Here is a 15237-nt window from a genome sequence, read left to right on the forward strand (position 1 = left end):
TTTTCTCAAATGGGTTTCCACAAGAGCTAAATCCCACAGAAAATTCTGCACACAGCTAGACATTATAGATATATAGGAGAGAAGTTAATTCATTATGAACAATGAACGCCTTTGGGCATTAGGCTTAAGTTTTGTGGAATCCCTGTCTGTTGATAAGGGCCGATCTATTCATTTGATTACCACGAATGGGCAATAATTTAACAGTTGTACACAGAGATAAGCAGATCATATTCAGCTCTACTTGAAGGTAGTCACTAGTTACATATGCCTCTTTCATTTGAATTAAAATGAAATAAAATTAAAACCTCAGTTCCTCAGTTGCACTAGCCACCTTTCAAGTGCTTAATAGTCACATGTGACTGATGGCTACCATATTGGATGGCATCGATTACAGGACATTTCCAACACTGTAGAAAGTTCTATTGAACAATGCTGATCTAGAATGAAGTTCAGACTTGCTTTTCCTAAACTGGCTCTTCTAGAATTCAGCCACCCTCATGTTGAGTTTTCCTGGCTTGACATCTGTATCTGATCCACAATTATTCTTTATTCTTAGTTTACTCATTAACTTCTAGGGCTCAGTCCCACTGGTAAGTTGTAGGTCCAGGCTTGACAAAAAAAAATTATGAACAGGATCCAATCTCTGTATAAAGTGAAGAAACTAACCTGGTATGGTCGTACTTTGTGATGAATTTCTTGAATCCCAACCTCTCTGGTTCTCACATCTCGACACTGACAAAAAAGAGATGGGGGAGGGGAACAATTATAAAACTGGTAACTAATTCAATTTTTATTGAAACTCCTCCATCAAACCCTGTGCTCAAAATTAAGTTTGGACATAATTTACATTGAGATAAAAGAACTGCATTTAAAAATGAAGTCATTTTTAATAAATCTGATGGGGAACATAGAATGGAAATATATGAAATTAGTAGTACAGTATTGCTTTTAAAATAAGTTTAGAATTCAAAACAGGTCAATATACAATATAATATTAGAAGTAAAGAGCATACATCCTAAAATCTGTAATAGTTTTACCCAGGGGACATAACTGTATCTGAAAGTGCAATCCAAAATTATGTACACAGAAGAGTAAAAAGCAAATTCGTAACTTTTAAAAACCTTCATTTTTATGGCAGTTCATATTTTTAGCATCACCATATTTGTATCATTATAGAAATGTCAAAAAGAGGGATGCAGAAGATTGCTGTTTTTTGCAGAGAAGGACACTATAGAAGAAAGGATGGGAGGCAGGAGGAAGGAAAGAAAGAAAGGAAGAAAGGACCTAGATCCATTTATTATACAATCTGAACCATAGTCATGAATGGCTCTTTAAGTGTCCCTGGGAGACACAGACCTGCCTGCAGATGATATGGATGCAATGCCTGGTCTGCGTGGTGGCATAGGTGATGCAATTCTCATTCCTATTCCACAACCCAGCATGCCTGTTACATAGCCTGACGTTTATTAATTACAAAATCTTCACAGTATTCCATTATATGTCCTATGGTATATTTTCCCTATGGAACAAACTGTAAAAATAATTTTCAGGATTCTAACATTTTTCACCAGTGAGAAAAGATCACTCTAGGAAATTTGATGATGTCATGTAAGCTGTACTACCAATAGTGTGTTTAGGAAGGACTGCTATAATATATACCGTATAGAGTTCCATGAGAAAAATAAGAGCTCATTATTTCCATGCTCCAGGAACCAGTCCAAGAAAATAATGTTTCGCTGATGTGGATTCCATGAATTCAAAAATTGTATAGCAAACAAGGATCACAAGTCTCTGTAACCGTAAGTCTATTACATTTACACGTTGCCCTTTAACAATAGCAGTTCTATATACCCTGTTTCTCCAAAAATAAGACCTAGCCGGATAATCAGCGCCAAAGCATCTTTTGGAGCAAAAATTAATGTAAGACCCAGTATTATATTATATCATATTATATTATATAAGACCTAGTCTTATATTATAGTAAAATAAGACCGGGTCTTATATTCATTTTTGGTCCAAAAGATGCATTAGAGCTGATGTTCTGGCTAGGTCTTATTTTTAGGGAAACACGGGTAGTAGCTCGCATGTGAACGCACTCTAGTTACATGCTCTTAAAGAACGCTTGCACGCTTCTTTCTTTTTTGAGTGAGGGGAGTGCTTTTTAAAAGGCAGAGATTGGTGTGTGCTTATTTTCTGGTAAAGACACTGCCTATGTGAACTAGACGTCTGTGGGCTATGCCTGAATTCCAGTCTTTAGATGCAATCCCAGTTTCTTGGGAGGGTATCAAGGTATCTGAAGGGTACAGGGTTAAAGACAATAGCTGGGTAAGGAGGTTACCAGGATACCCAGGCCAGACCAGTCATTTTGGCAATGGTATTATCAGAGGAGAGAGGAGATGGAGATACATCAAGGACAGCTGGAGGCCAGGAAGCAGAGCAGGCACACAATCTTGTTTGGTGCTATTAATTACTATAAATACATTAGCTGGTTTTCTAGAATTTAAAATGTTTTTTGGGAGAGGCAGAGGTACAAAAAACCAATAATGTTCACAAACTCTACTTTGGACAATTTTCTGAAAAATTTTTTCCATAATAATTTGGCCAAGAGAATAAAATATCTTGGGTAAGTTCACAAACACAATAGACAGTCCTCCAAACAATGCCCTTCAAAGTGTTGTCCATGTTTCTATTGTGTGAGAACATCTCCTGGCTCCGCCCAGACCCAGTCAATCAGAATCCCTGAAGGCAGAGCCCAGTGGTGCTCAGGCCTAGACACCACTCCTGGCCCTTTCTCTTTAGCAGTTCTAAGAAGTAGTTTCTAGGGCACTGAGTTTCAAATCTTATAGTGATTCAAGAATCCTCTACTGAGACTTAAATTGCAGATTCCTGGGCTGTTTGTACTTCCAGGGCCAGCAGAAAGGAATGTATGTGTCAGATAAATAAGTGACTGAATAGACAGGGTGGAGTGGGACGAGGGAAACTAGTGTATGTGCTAAGAGCATTGTTTGGTCATTATTTCACGCATGGAATCCTTGTTTCTTCAAACGTTGTATTCTTGTATTCTTCTATAACCATTAACCATTAGTCAAGAATACTTCAAAAGAAAAAGGTATTTTTGAAAAAGGGAGTTGAGCACATAGTTGGCCATCTGACTGGATAGAAAAAGCAACCATTAAAATCAACAAATCTACACTCTTAGAAGAAAGCAGAAGGGGTATAAGAGATGAGATGCAGCCTTTGCAACCACCAGCTTCAACTTCAACATGTTACACAATAAGAATGCCTTCAGTATAAGAGAGCTTTTTGACGAAAGCTGTAAGTCTGTAAGTGTGATCGTATCAAAGTGCTTTTTGTGTTTCAGATTACTTTGATCTCAATAGTTACAGTCAGACTCTTACCTGTATTCCAAGGTCTTTCATTCTTGCAAATGCCAGCTCTCTCAAATTACCATGCTCTACTCCTGAGCTGACTAAGGGCATTGGAATATCTCTGCAGGAGAAAAAGATCAGCTGTTTCAAAACATAAATCATTCTCTACAGCAGTACAGTAGGAATATTAAAAGAAAGGAAAAAGAGAACAATAAAAAACAAAAAGCCTACAATGCAGACCAGAAAAGCAGAGATGGAATATTCTATCCAGGAAGCAAGGTCCAGAGTTTCTCTATCCCTCAGTTTTCCCATCTATGAAATTATGATTTTCACCTGCCACTCAGGGTTTTGGGGAGAAACACCTGATGAAAATCACTTCATAAGATTATAAAGTGCAAAACAAATGTCCAACAACCATTAGTAATGATTTTTGGCTGAAGAGGCATTTGCACTAAACAAGATAACTTTTTTTTTTTTAAACAAAATCCATTTTGTTTACAGCTGCTGAATGACAAGTAATCAAAAGACTGGCTTAGCCAACAACTGGTCTCAAAGAATAAACTTTTCCCCGTTTCCCAAAAATCTAAATCAGAACTGACTTTGCATTAGAAGAATAACAGCTTGCCTAAAGATGAGAGGAGATAAAATTTCTTTATTTCCTGGCATCAATATAAAGTGCTAGACATCCAGGAAACTGCAATCAAAAGTTGAAGTTATGAGTTGCATTTTGGTAGCCTTGATCACTCTCTTCTAGACAAAAATCAGTATCAAAAGATAAAGCAGTTTGAAAAAAAATCTGGAGAATATGCTCAGCACATCTGCTTTCTACTCAAAGACAAGTCCCCAATTTGTTTTGTCTAATATTTGGTTGATTAGGAGAAAGATGAAGAACACATCAATGATCTTGTTTTCTCACTTTTACTTTTGAATCAACTTGAGTCTTTTCCTTCTCTTTGTACTTATCCCTTCAAATGTTAAGTATATACAATTAGCTACTTCATCCGTTGATTTTAATAAGGTATTTCTCACTTGTCAAAAGTCTCAAAAGCCAATCAATCAGCATTAAAAAACTAGACACTATTAGACTCTGGAAGCCCCTAGTTTCCATAAAGACACTATAAAGCAATGACTGATAGGCCAAAACTCTTTAAGACGACACACCAGGGAATTCAAAGTGAGAGCAACATAGGACAAGTTAAATTCTTCTCAATGGCATTTTTTACCCTGAAATATTTTATAAATAACTCAAATATATGTATGTACTTTTACAACTTAAACTTCAGAACATTGTTCCACATGATATAAAATTAATCTGATAAAATCAATGGCAACCACGGTTAGTACCATTATATGGCCAATACATTCAATTCTTGTTATTTGTGGCAGTTACGATCTGTGAAGGTGCTATGAACACTGAAGCCTTGATCCTAGGGAAAATGCAGGGTTAGGCTACTGCAAGCCTTTTCAACTGATGAATACATAACCTGGTTTATTTGTGGGAAACACACTAAAGGCACTTTATTTACTATAATCGATTCATTAATACTGCACTTGTGGTCAGCAGCATTAAAATGTATGCCTCAATGAAACCAGGTATTTTCTTCATAAGGCACATCAGTCGTCTTGTGCTCAGAAACACGAGCTAGACAGCACCCCAGCACTATGCAAACAAACAAAAATGCCAAAATCAACAGCAAAATCAACAAAAATGCCAAAAATGTAAAAATTGTGTTATTAAATAGACTGTGAGGACACTGTACGTATGAGAGCAGAAACAAGCACACGGTCTCACACCAGTATCCCCTCCTTCCTCCTCAAGCTTCCAACTACCAGGCTAGCATCCCCCAGGGACTCCTTCTGTACCACCTTCCCTACCGTGGTTGTCAAACGGTGATCATCTATTTCTATCATCCCATCTGCACTTACCAGTTAAGCTTGTGTCATCAGGAAGAGCTTTCCCCTCTTCCCTATTTATTTATGCATTTATTGATGAATTCATGGATTCCTATTTTATTCAATGTTGTCATCTGATAGCAACACATTCTTTTGTTGCTTAAGTTAGATTTGGCCAGTGGGCGTGAGTTCAGGCTAGTTTCTGGGTCCCTGTGACACGTCTCCATCATTCTTTGAATATTTCCTTACTTTCTGGCAACAAGATGTTCCAAGTTTACCTTTTATGTTTGCTGCCCCAGCCCTTTAATTGGCCCTTTCCCCAAGCAGCCCTGATTCCGTTTAGTGAAGAGTGGGATTTAGAAAGCCAGATCTGGGCATTCGCTGTGTTCATTACTACTGAGGTGTCACCTCTCAGTGCACACAACCAGGAAGCGTATGTACACATAAACCACACCACACAGGTGCCACAATAAACATCAATGGCCACCACTGTTAGTATTAATTACATGACAGATAAACATATATATGGAACAATTTATATAAATTAAAAAGCCCATGAGTTCATGCTGATAATTATAATTCTCATCCAGTGCCTCAATAATTTTTTCAGCTTTCCACCTTTCAATGTTTGTAAATCCCTTCAGACATCTGGCTCTCTTATTTTTAGTACATTTACTTATTTGCTAAATCAAATAACTTACTTGTTCAATGTAACCAATCTCGCAACTACTGTAGCTGCCACCTCTGCACTCCCCACCTTTACTCTCCATTTCTTCAGGTGCCAGGCATGCTGCTGGCAACGCCTCCGTGGCACTGACTCCACTGGTGATGGGAAGGTCGGAAGGGAAAGGAAGATGAGCTCTACAAATATTTTAATAATGAACCAGTACTTTTAAAAGACATTAAAATTTGCAATGGAAGTAAACTCTCTAAGGAATAGGTTTTATCACATAGTGTTGTTAAGTAGAATTATATGACAGAATTACCAGCAGGGCCAGCCAATAATTTGTGGGGCCCAATGCAAAATGAGAACAGGGGCCTCTTGTTAAAAAAAAAGACCAATAATCTCAAGGTGGTGAGAGCAGAACATCAAGCCAAGTAGAAGCCCTATAAGACTACACAGGTTGCCTGTCCCGGAGGTGGCTCTGATGACAACAAAAGCACAAATCAGTGAGGAACGGGTAATACAGGGCTTTCTAATGGTGCTGAGAGTTCATAAATGTCCTTAAATTTGTATCTGTCACTACAAAAATGCAACATGGTTTTAATGGTCTTTGGCAGTGACATGCCTAGAGTATATCAGATGGGAGTTTTTCCTCATTAAGGAACAGAAATGTGGCACTCTACTTTCTGTGAGAAAGTCTTTCCCACTGAAAATGAAGGAAGATAATTCTATATATGCTGAACATCTATGTACAAAGTAGTGTACTAAGCAATCAGGAATATATAAAAAGCCATTGTTACAGTCTTCTAGGAGTTCAAAATGCAGATGAGATTACTGACCATTTGAACTTGCTACATCCCACTAGGTAGGAGTCAAAATTGTTTTTAGGCTTCTCAATTTTTCAATCTAGTTTCATTTTCTTTGCTTGAAGACAGACTATATTTCACAGTATTCACTTTTCAATTTCAACAGGTAACATTTTTAAGCTTAGAGGTGCTAATATTTGCAATTTGCTCATCAAAAATCTTTCAAAGTATGTCTAGTTTTTTTTTAAATTAAATTTATTGGGGTGACAGTGATTAAAACTGCAGAGGTTTTTAGGTCTGAAGTTTCTTGTGCTTCAGAAGCCTGTTTTGGTTACAAATTGATATTCCTATTTTAATGCTTTGCAGTGATTTAAATATCACATCAAGGCAGACAGCTGTCAAATAGCCCGAGGGCGGCGGCAGTTTAATGTGGCTCTGTCATGTGTCTGAACAGAATTTTATATTTAATCACCGCCTGTACCCTTCAGGCCTGAAATTCAAACTCATCTATTAGGATGCTGCTTCATAAAAAAAAACCCCGGTAAGATGTTATTAACTCAACTGTCATAAAATTAAAAGTGTAAGCTAGTTAAGGAAAAAAAAGAGGGTAGGGTGGGGGAAATTGCAAATTAAAAATATCAAGTAATCTATTAGTAAAATATAGTATTAAAAAAGGCGTGTATAAAATATTGCCATTTTTCACTTGAAACATATTCCCTCCTACTTTCCTTTTTCTGTTCTGCCCTTCTGATACCTGTCTAAAAAATAATTCCTAAAATCTTCTCCATGTACATTAGATTCATCAATCAACACTAAATTTATTGCCTGTATATTGGTAGAAGCTGTCATAGGTAGAAATAACCAGGTTTTCTAAAAGCACAGAACACAAAGACACATACGATTTTCCTTTCCTCTGATTTAAAACAAAAACAAATAAACTATAATTATTAAAACTGCCCGGATTAAACATTCTGGGAAGAGGCTTTTCTCCTTTGCCAATGATTTCTTTCTAGCAAGACATAACTGACTGCTTCCAAATTAGACTAATATCAGTTTTCTACATTCTCAGAATTGCTTTAAAAGTTTAAAGCTGAGGCTAGAAGAAACAATGCAGAGTCAAACCCTTTGATTCCCTTTTCCCAAATCAGGTTTTCAGCCACTTAACACTAGTGTCTAAACAGCTGGCTTTCTCTTGCACCGATTCATAGGTATGAAGCTGTTTCACCAGAGCACAGCTACCAAATTGTTATTAAGTGTTAAATGTACTATTGGAAACTGTATGTGGCTTTTTGGTTTCCTAGTCACCTTATCTGTGCAGGAGAGAGGTAAAGGTAAAACTTAAGAAGTTTTTTGCGTGTCTTTTTCACTGTCTCAATAAAAAGCACTATCTCCTTTATGATACAAATCCATGACTGACACTTATATATAAACAGACAACTGATATAAGAACCACAAAGAATTGGTTACATAGAAAAAAATGTTAATCCACACTATAACTAGGGAAATGCAAATTAATACCCCCGGGGTAAACAATCATCCACATCTATAGAGGCTGTGATAAAACCAGTAACTACTTATGTACTCTAAACTGGTATAATTCTTTTGGAAAACTGTATCAAATATCTGTAGCCAAAACTAAAACATTCATGTATATTTCCCTTGTTCCAGTAATAACAATAATACTAAAATGCTTACATCTTTTATCATGCGTTACTCTTCTAGATTATACTGCTCTAACAGGTTACTTCAATTTAAGTAAAAGTTTCCTGTACATGAATTTTAACTGTCGTGGAGGCCAGGATAATAATTAAAAAATTTTAAAAAGTAAAGAAACCTGGAAGCAACCTAAATGTCCAATATTAGAGAGCAGTTTACTGAATAAGACAAATGAAAATGCTAGACTACTATGCTGCCATTTAAATGATAGCTATGAAGATATTTTAAGTTTTTAACAAGAAATGGAACAAAAAAATGCAAACAGCGTATTTGCCAGTATATAAAATGTACTGCTGTGTAACGATGCATCCCGATTATACAAGGAAATTTTTGGAAAAATAATCCAAGCCTGTTTTTAATACATATATTGAAAGTGATTTTAAAGTAGCTTTATAAGGAAAATATTATTTTGTTCATAAATATAACACTATATAGCTGGAAATTAAGAAGAAAATGTAAGTTCTGGGTAATTAGTAACATTCTACAAACTCTTCAAAAAAAGTGTAAAACACGATCAAAGAGAAATGTACTGGGATTAAGGAACGGTGGTGGTAGGCAGCAGAAACGCATGACACCACAGCCCTTGGCAGTACGAAAGCCTACTCTAGAATTTAAATGACTACTGTTAACAAAAAGCAAGTCAATATAAAATAAATTTGAATCGTTTTACGCAGTTTATAGAAAGAAAATAAAAGTGGGTGGAACCCAAGTAGCAAAATAAAATTAATTTGAATGAATTCCTATGCCGGTAGCCAATGCAAAACATAAATAACATAATATATTTGAAGGAATTCTGCCCATGCTTACAGAATAACAAATGCTGTATTTGTTTATAACATTAGTCCCCAGTAAGCTATATTAAAAAAAACCCAAAAAACAGAATTCTAATGGAATCTTGTATAACAATATCATAATTGTATTAAAAACTTAAAATAATATAAAAATAAAGTGGAAAAGACTATAAACATTTTAATCGTTTTACTAAAAAACCTAGAAAATAATCACATTCAAAGTTAAGTAAATTACCAGTCTCCAAGTATGAAAACCTGACATCACAGCTAGACTCCAGATGACCCTCCACCAAAGGCATTTCTTCTGTTAGGAACTGAGTCATCATCATCTTCAAACAACGAATTGTCCTCAGACTCACTGAGGACATTACTAATTCTGTAATTTTAGAGATTTTACTTCTTGTTTTAAAGTCTGTATTCCATTAGGTTCTAACTCACCCACACATCTGTAACAAAACAGTGTCACTTCAAAGTCTTAAGCCTGCATCCACCTGGACCACTGACTGGCATTAACCCTTTGTGTGATGTATTTATTGATAGAGAAATACAATGGACAGTTTGGCCTCCTGGAATTAGAGCCAGGGGACTCTTCGACTGGCCGATTCTCCAGAGAGAGCAGTATGGGGGTCATGATAGGAGAACAGGCAACAGAGAGGTTACTCATGTCGGTTATTTATTACCATGCCTTTCTTATCATACCTTTTGGCTACATAATATACATGTTCTTAATTCTTCCTGTCATGACCCTTTACAATTTTTCTACAGAGACCGTATTTGCTGCTCTTGTTTTCTCCAAGTCCTTATTTTCTCAGTTGGTGGTAGGCCAGGATAATGTCCCATAGTGATATTTCATAAAGTCTATAAAATTAAGCTTTTAAGGTTACAGCAATGCCTCTGTTGCTTTTGATTGACTGGTTAGAACAGCAAGAAATTTAAAGCTGAAAATGAAGACGGAGAATGTAAATTCTTCACCTGATTGCCTGTGTGCCCTGTGTCATTATTTTTGGTAAGAAAACTATGGTGTCTGTGGCTGTGAACTTTCCATCTACTCTGTGGTATTTGTTGCCATGCTGGGAGGTATCATCTTCACTGTTGTCTGTCTGCCCTTTAGTGTATGTGCCTGACAGTTTTTTTACTGTAGTATTAGCGCTTGACATTAAGTTTTTGATTGGCATCCATTTCAGAAGACTTCCATCCCGAATAAATATATTGCCAGCTGTATGACACAGCTACCAGCAAAACAACCAGGCAAGGAATTAGGCTGTTTCCCTGCCCCTCCCCCACCATGAAGTTCCCTCTTTCAGAAAGCTCTGGGTAACCTAGAAAACTGACCATTTGGGTGACCCCATTTTCTCATCCTATTTCCCACTGTTATGCTTTAAGTTAGCCAATGAACAGTGACTCCACAAAACCGTAAATACCCCACTCTCTCCACCAAACCTGCTGTGTACCCCTCAGGCTTGCTGGATACCCTCCAAATCCTGTAAGTAATAAATCTTGTTCCTCAAAGTTCCCTGAAGGTTTCTACTGAACTTCGTCCTGCAGTCATAATAGGAAGCATAAGGGCTGGTCCAGTAAAAACATTGGCCCCTGTGGAGTAACGGGCCAGGTGAGGGCCTCAGGCATTTTCAGCTGAGAGCGTTGCTGTCAGTCGGTTGAGACCCACACAACCGTGGTATCTGTTGCCATGCTCTGCTGCTGGGAAGTAGTCTCTTCACTGTTCTCTGGGTGCCCAAGTCAGTTAAATGCAAACGATCTTTTTCTTTTGCCTTTCTTCGTACTACTTGTTGCATCTTTGTTTTCTATTATATTAATTTATATTTTTTGAAACAATCTCAGTTACAGAAAAAGTCTCAAGAGAGGTACAAATAACTATTTTTCTGAACTATTTGAAATTAAATTGGGAACTAGATGTCCCAATACCTCTAGAATACCAAGTATTTCCTACGACAAGGATATTCTCTTACATAATCGTAATACAACCATCAAAATCAGGAAATTCATGACTGAGACTTTACTACTGTCTAATCCTAGACTCCATTCTAGCTTCACCAGGGTCTCAATAATGTCCTTTGTAGCAAAAGGATCCAGTGAGAACCTTGGGTTGTGTTGTCATGTCTCTTTGGTCTCTTTCAAAATGGAACTCTTTCCTTGATCCTCCTACATTTGAAGAGTAGACGCCAGCAATTTTTTAGAAAGCTCCTCAATTTTGATTGATCTGATGTTTCCTCTTGATTAGATTCAGATTACGGAGTTCTTGTTGGGTGCCACAGAAGTGACGCTGTGTCAATACACACTACCAGGTGGCACCCAACTGTGCTACGTAGTATTACTAATGATACTCATGTTGATCAGCTGCCAGGCTTCTCCATGGTCAAGTTACTCTTCTCCACTTTGTAATTAATAAGTACATTGTGGGAGGTACTTTGAAACAATGTACAGTCAATTCTCATTATCTGCGGTAGTTATGTTCTACCAAGTGGCCATGAACACTGAATTAGTGAATATCATAATACTGCTTCTAGAGGAAATACAGAGTTAGGTTCCTGTGTGCGTCTGGTTACAACATTTTGTTTCTTTCTGGTTTTGTTTTTTTGGTCACAACATTTTCATCAACTGATCAATCCACAACTTGCTTTACATGTGTTTCTGTGCAAGGACAGCTTACAGATATATTGTTGATTCATTAACATTGAACTCACAGCGATGGTGCTGTAACTCATGGCTACATGAAGCTTATCTGACACACGTATCGTCTCCGTAAGGCACATCATAGCCTGCCTGCACTTCAGAAACACAACGCTCCCTTACTATACCTGGGGCCATTTTAAACAGTGGCATCACCAACAAACAGCACAGAAATGTAAAAAAGGCGGCATTAAATAGACTGTGAAAAGGAGACACACACACTATCTTCAGAGTACATTCTGATTTTCTCCTTTTCACATTAGTAATTCCCTTTGCAGATAACAAAAAAACCCTAGCTCTCATTATCCTTACTATTATCTACTTATTAGATCACCCCCCTGCTAGTAACCAGTCTTTCGTTGCCATCCTCCTCTTCGCACCCTCTCAGACACTCCCCTTACCTTGCTCAGCTCTGGCTTCCTGTCCCAGATCAGCCCTCGGGAGAATGCCCATTTTACCACATTCAACAGCCTACACCGCACCACTGCCTCCTCCACAGGACACCCTTCTCACCCCGCTGGGGTCTCTGCAGCCCCCTATTTCTCCTGCTGAGATGCCTGCATTGTTTAGTACCTCCTCATGGCTTTTGGAGTAAATTATCCCAGAAAGGCTGAAAAAGGGGAAAGACAATGCAAACAATTTTGAGCGCTGAATTTTCCATTCATTATCTCTTCATTTTTTTAAGTGTGTTTTAAAAAACAGATCATTTTGGGGGCCGGCCCGGTGGCTCAGGCGGTTAGAGCTCCGTGCTCCTAACTCCGAAGGCTGCCGGTTCGATTCCCACATGGGCCAGTGGGCTCTCAACCACAAGGTTGCCAGTTCAATTCCTCGACTCCCGCAAGGGATGGTGGGCAGCGCCCCCTGCAACTAAAATTGAACACGGCACCTTGAGCTGGGCTGCCGCTGAGCTCCCGGATGGCTCAGTTGGTTGGAGCCTGTTCTCTCAACCACATGGTTGCCGGTTCGACTCCCGCAAGGGATGGTGGGCTGTGCCCCCTGCAACTAGCAACGGCAACTGGACCTGGAGCTGAGCTGCGCCCTCCACAACTAAGACTGAAAGAACAACAACTTGAAGCTGAACAGAACCCCCCACAACTAAGATTGAAAGGACAACAATTTGACCATTGTTCCCCAATAAAGTCCTGTTCCCCTTCCCCAATAAATAAAATCTTTAAAAAAAAAAAAAAAAAAAAAAAAAAAACAGATCATTTTGGCCATTTAGATCCTTAAGTTGGGCCAACAATTTAAAAAATTTAAGAAATCAATACGTTGTAGCAGAAGTATGGTATAATGTCCTTGGACCTTTAAGCAACTCCATTATTTTATATCCTTGGCAATTTTCCTTTAGTTGATAATTCTGCTTGTTTTCAGTAGTCATTGTTTTTATTATTAATCACAATTTTTGTGCTCTGTGGATATTAGTCGCAGCAGTAGATTGTACATGCATTTGCTAGTCACCTCTTGGCCTTGTCCAGTAGTCCCCCCCTTATCCGCGGTTTCTTTTTCCACAGTTACCTGTGGACAACCTCGGTCCAAAAATATTAAATAGAAAATTCCAGAAATAAAAAATTTCTAAGTTTTGAATTGTGTGATAAAATCTCGCACCGTCCCGCTCCATCCTACCAAGGACTTGAACCATCCCGTTGGTGCATCCGCACTGCATACGAGGATGCTACACGCTCATCACTCACTCAGCAGGCATCTCAGTGAGCAGATCCACTGCCACATTGCAGCAGCGCTTGTGTTCAAGCAACCCTTATTTCACGTAATGCCACATTCACATAACTTGGGTCAGTGTATTGTTATAACTGTTTTACTGTATTATTAGTTATTGTTGTTAATCACTTACTGTGCCTGATTTATAAATTAAACTTTACCATAGGTAACGTATGTATAGGAAAAAACATAGTACCTATAGAGTTCAGTACTATCCATGGTTTAAGGCATCCACTGGGGGTCATGGAATGTATTCCCCACAGATAAGGGGGAAATGACTGTATCTGTAATACTGGAATCCAGGCAGGTTTTGGCAGGGTGGTGGAAATGTGCCTTAACGACCAGCAAATACGGGAATGGTTTTTCTAGGATTGTAGGTAAATAGGTAACTTTATGGCTTCAAGATTTTTCTTTAATGTTATATTTACAGTAAAAAAAGAAAAAAAGGCCCATGATTGCAAATGAGATCTTAGTTTCTCTCTCTCTCACAAAAAAAAAAAAAAAAAAAGAGTTCAGATGATTTCCTTCATTCCATCAGGAATATGTCACTCTTCCTCCACATTTACATCTACATCTATAAAGAGTGATTGTTCCTACTCTGTTTTATCTTTAGAGGCTCTAGGATAGCAATGATAACAGACACATGGCGACATTCCCACTGCCCACACATGACTGAGCCTGGGTTGAAGTAGACCTGGAAAAGGAAATCCTGACGGGGATCATAAGCTCCTGGAACTAAACATCATGCCTATTTACCATCCTAACTCCATCTCCTGGCTCAGAAGTGAAGGGAGCGAGAAGTCCAGGGATAGTACGATACTGGCCAAGTGGCTGGACATGCTGTCCTTTCGTTTCCATCCCTCTTTTACAGGTAGCATTCCAGCTGTCCCATTTTTCATTAAAAAAATTCAGACCCCCTCAATTTTAAATCAGTCTGTTCTCATCAGAAATTGTAAGCAGACTAGTCACTGCTTATTTCTGGCATAGAAGACAACACACTACCTCTGCACTCGGTACACTCGAGTCCATGGAGGCACCAGGGCAAGGATCCGAGCCACCAGTTCGATCAGGTCACTAGGAGAATAACTCTTATATCTTCCTGATTTCCACAGCTCATAAAGCCCAGTTCCACGGATCACCAGGGTCGGGTAGAGTTTCAAACCATCAGGACGAAAAGCAGGGTTCTCAAAAAACTCCTGTGAACATAGAGAACAGGAAATTACTTCTCAATTATTTATGCAGCGATTAGCCATGGTGAAGTTTCAAAGCTGGGCCAGCCTCTCACAGACCTACCTGGTCCTTAGACTGCCTTTCCTGTCCACCAATGGACGGGATGCAGAGAGGATGGAAAGTCATTGTTTTTATAGCCTCTGTAAAAACCGGAGCAAAGCACAAGTGTGTGCTGAACTACGAAGCCCTCCTTAATCTAGCCCGCCCACCGCTGCAGTCGCATCTCAGGCCACCCTCACCACCTTGCCTTTCTGCCTCTGCAAACGCACCTTCCTTTGCCTGGAAAAGTTCATCAATTTTTCTTCATCTAGCTAATCTTCAGGCCTCAGCTTGAATGTCAGTTCTTCAGAGGCCTTCCTGACCT

At 38.6% G+C, this 15237-nt stretch overlaps 1 protein-coding gene across 4 annotated transcripts in view; it reads right to left on the reverse strand.

The window, feature by feature from the left end:
• Positions 1-15237, reverse strand: part of ELP3 (elongator acetyltransferase complex subunit 3) — a 154891-nt gene that overhangs the window by 23838 nt on the left and 115816 nt on the right. For all 4 annotated transcript variants that reach the window (XM_074338361.1, XM_019733157.2, XM_019733160.2 and 1 more), the window contains 3 exons: positions 14646-14839; positions 3400-3490; positions 667-732 (listed from right to left, as the gene is read on the reverse strand). In XM_074338361.1, coding sequence (XP_074194462.1) covers positions 667-732; positions 3400-3490; positions 14646-14839 — 351 coding nt within the window. The remainder of the gene's footprint in view (positions 1-666; positions 733-3399; positions 3491-14645; positions 14840-15237) is intronic.

This window comes from Rhinolophus sinicus, linkage group LG07 (assembly GCF_036562045.2).
Source record: "Rhinolophus sinicus isolate RSC01 linkage group LG07, ASM3656204v1, whole genome shotgun sequence".
Taxonomy (NCBI): domain Eukaryota; kingdom Metazoa; phylum Chordata; class Mammalia; order Chiroptera; family Rhinolophidae; genus Rhinolophus; species Rhinolophus sinicus.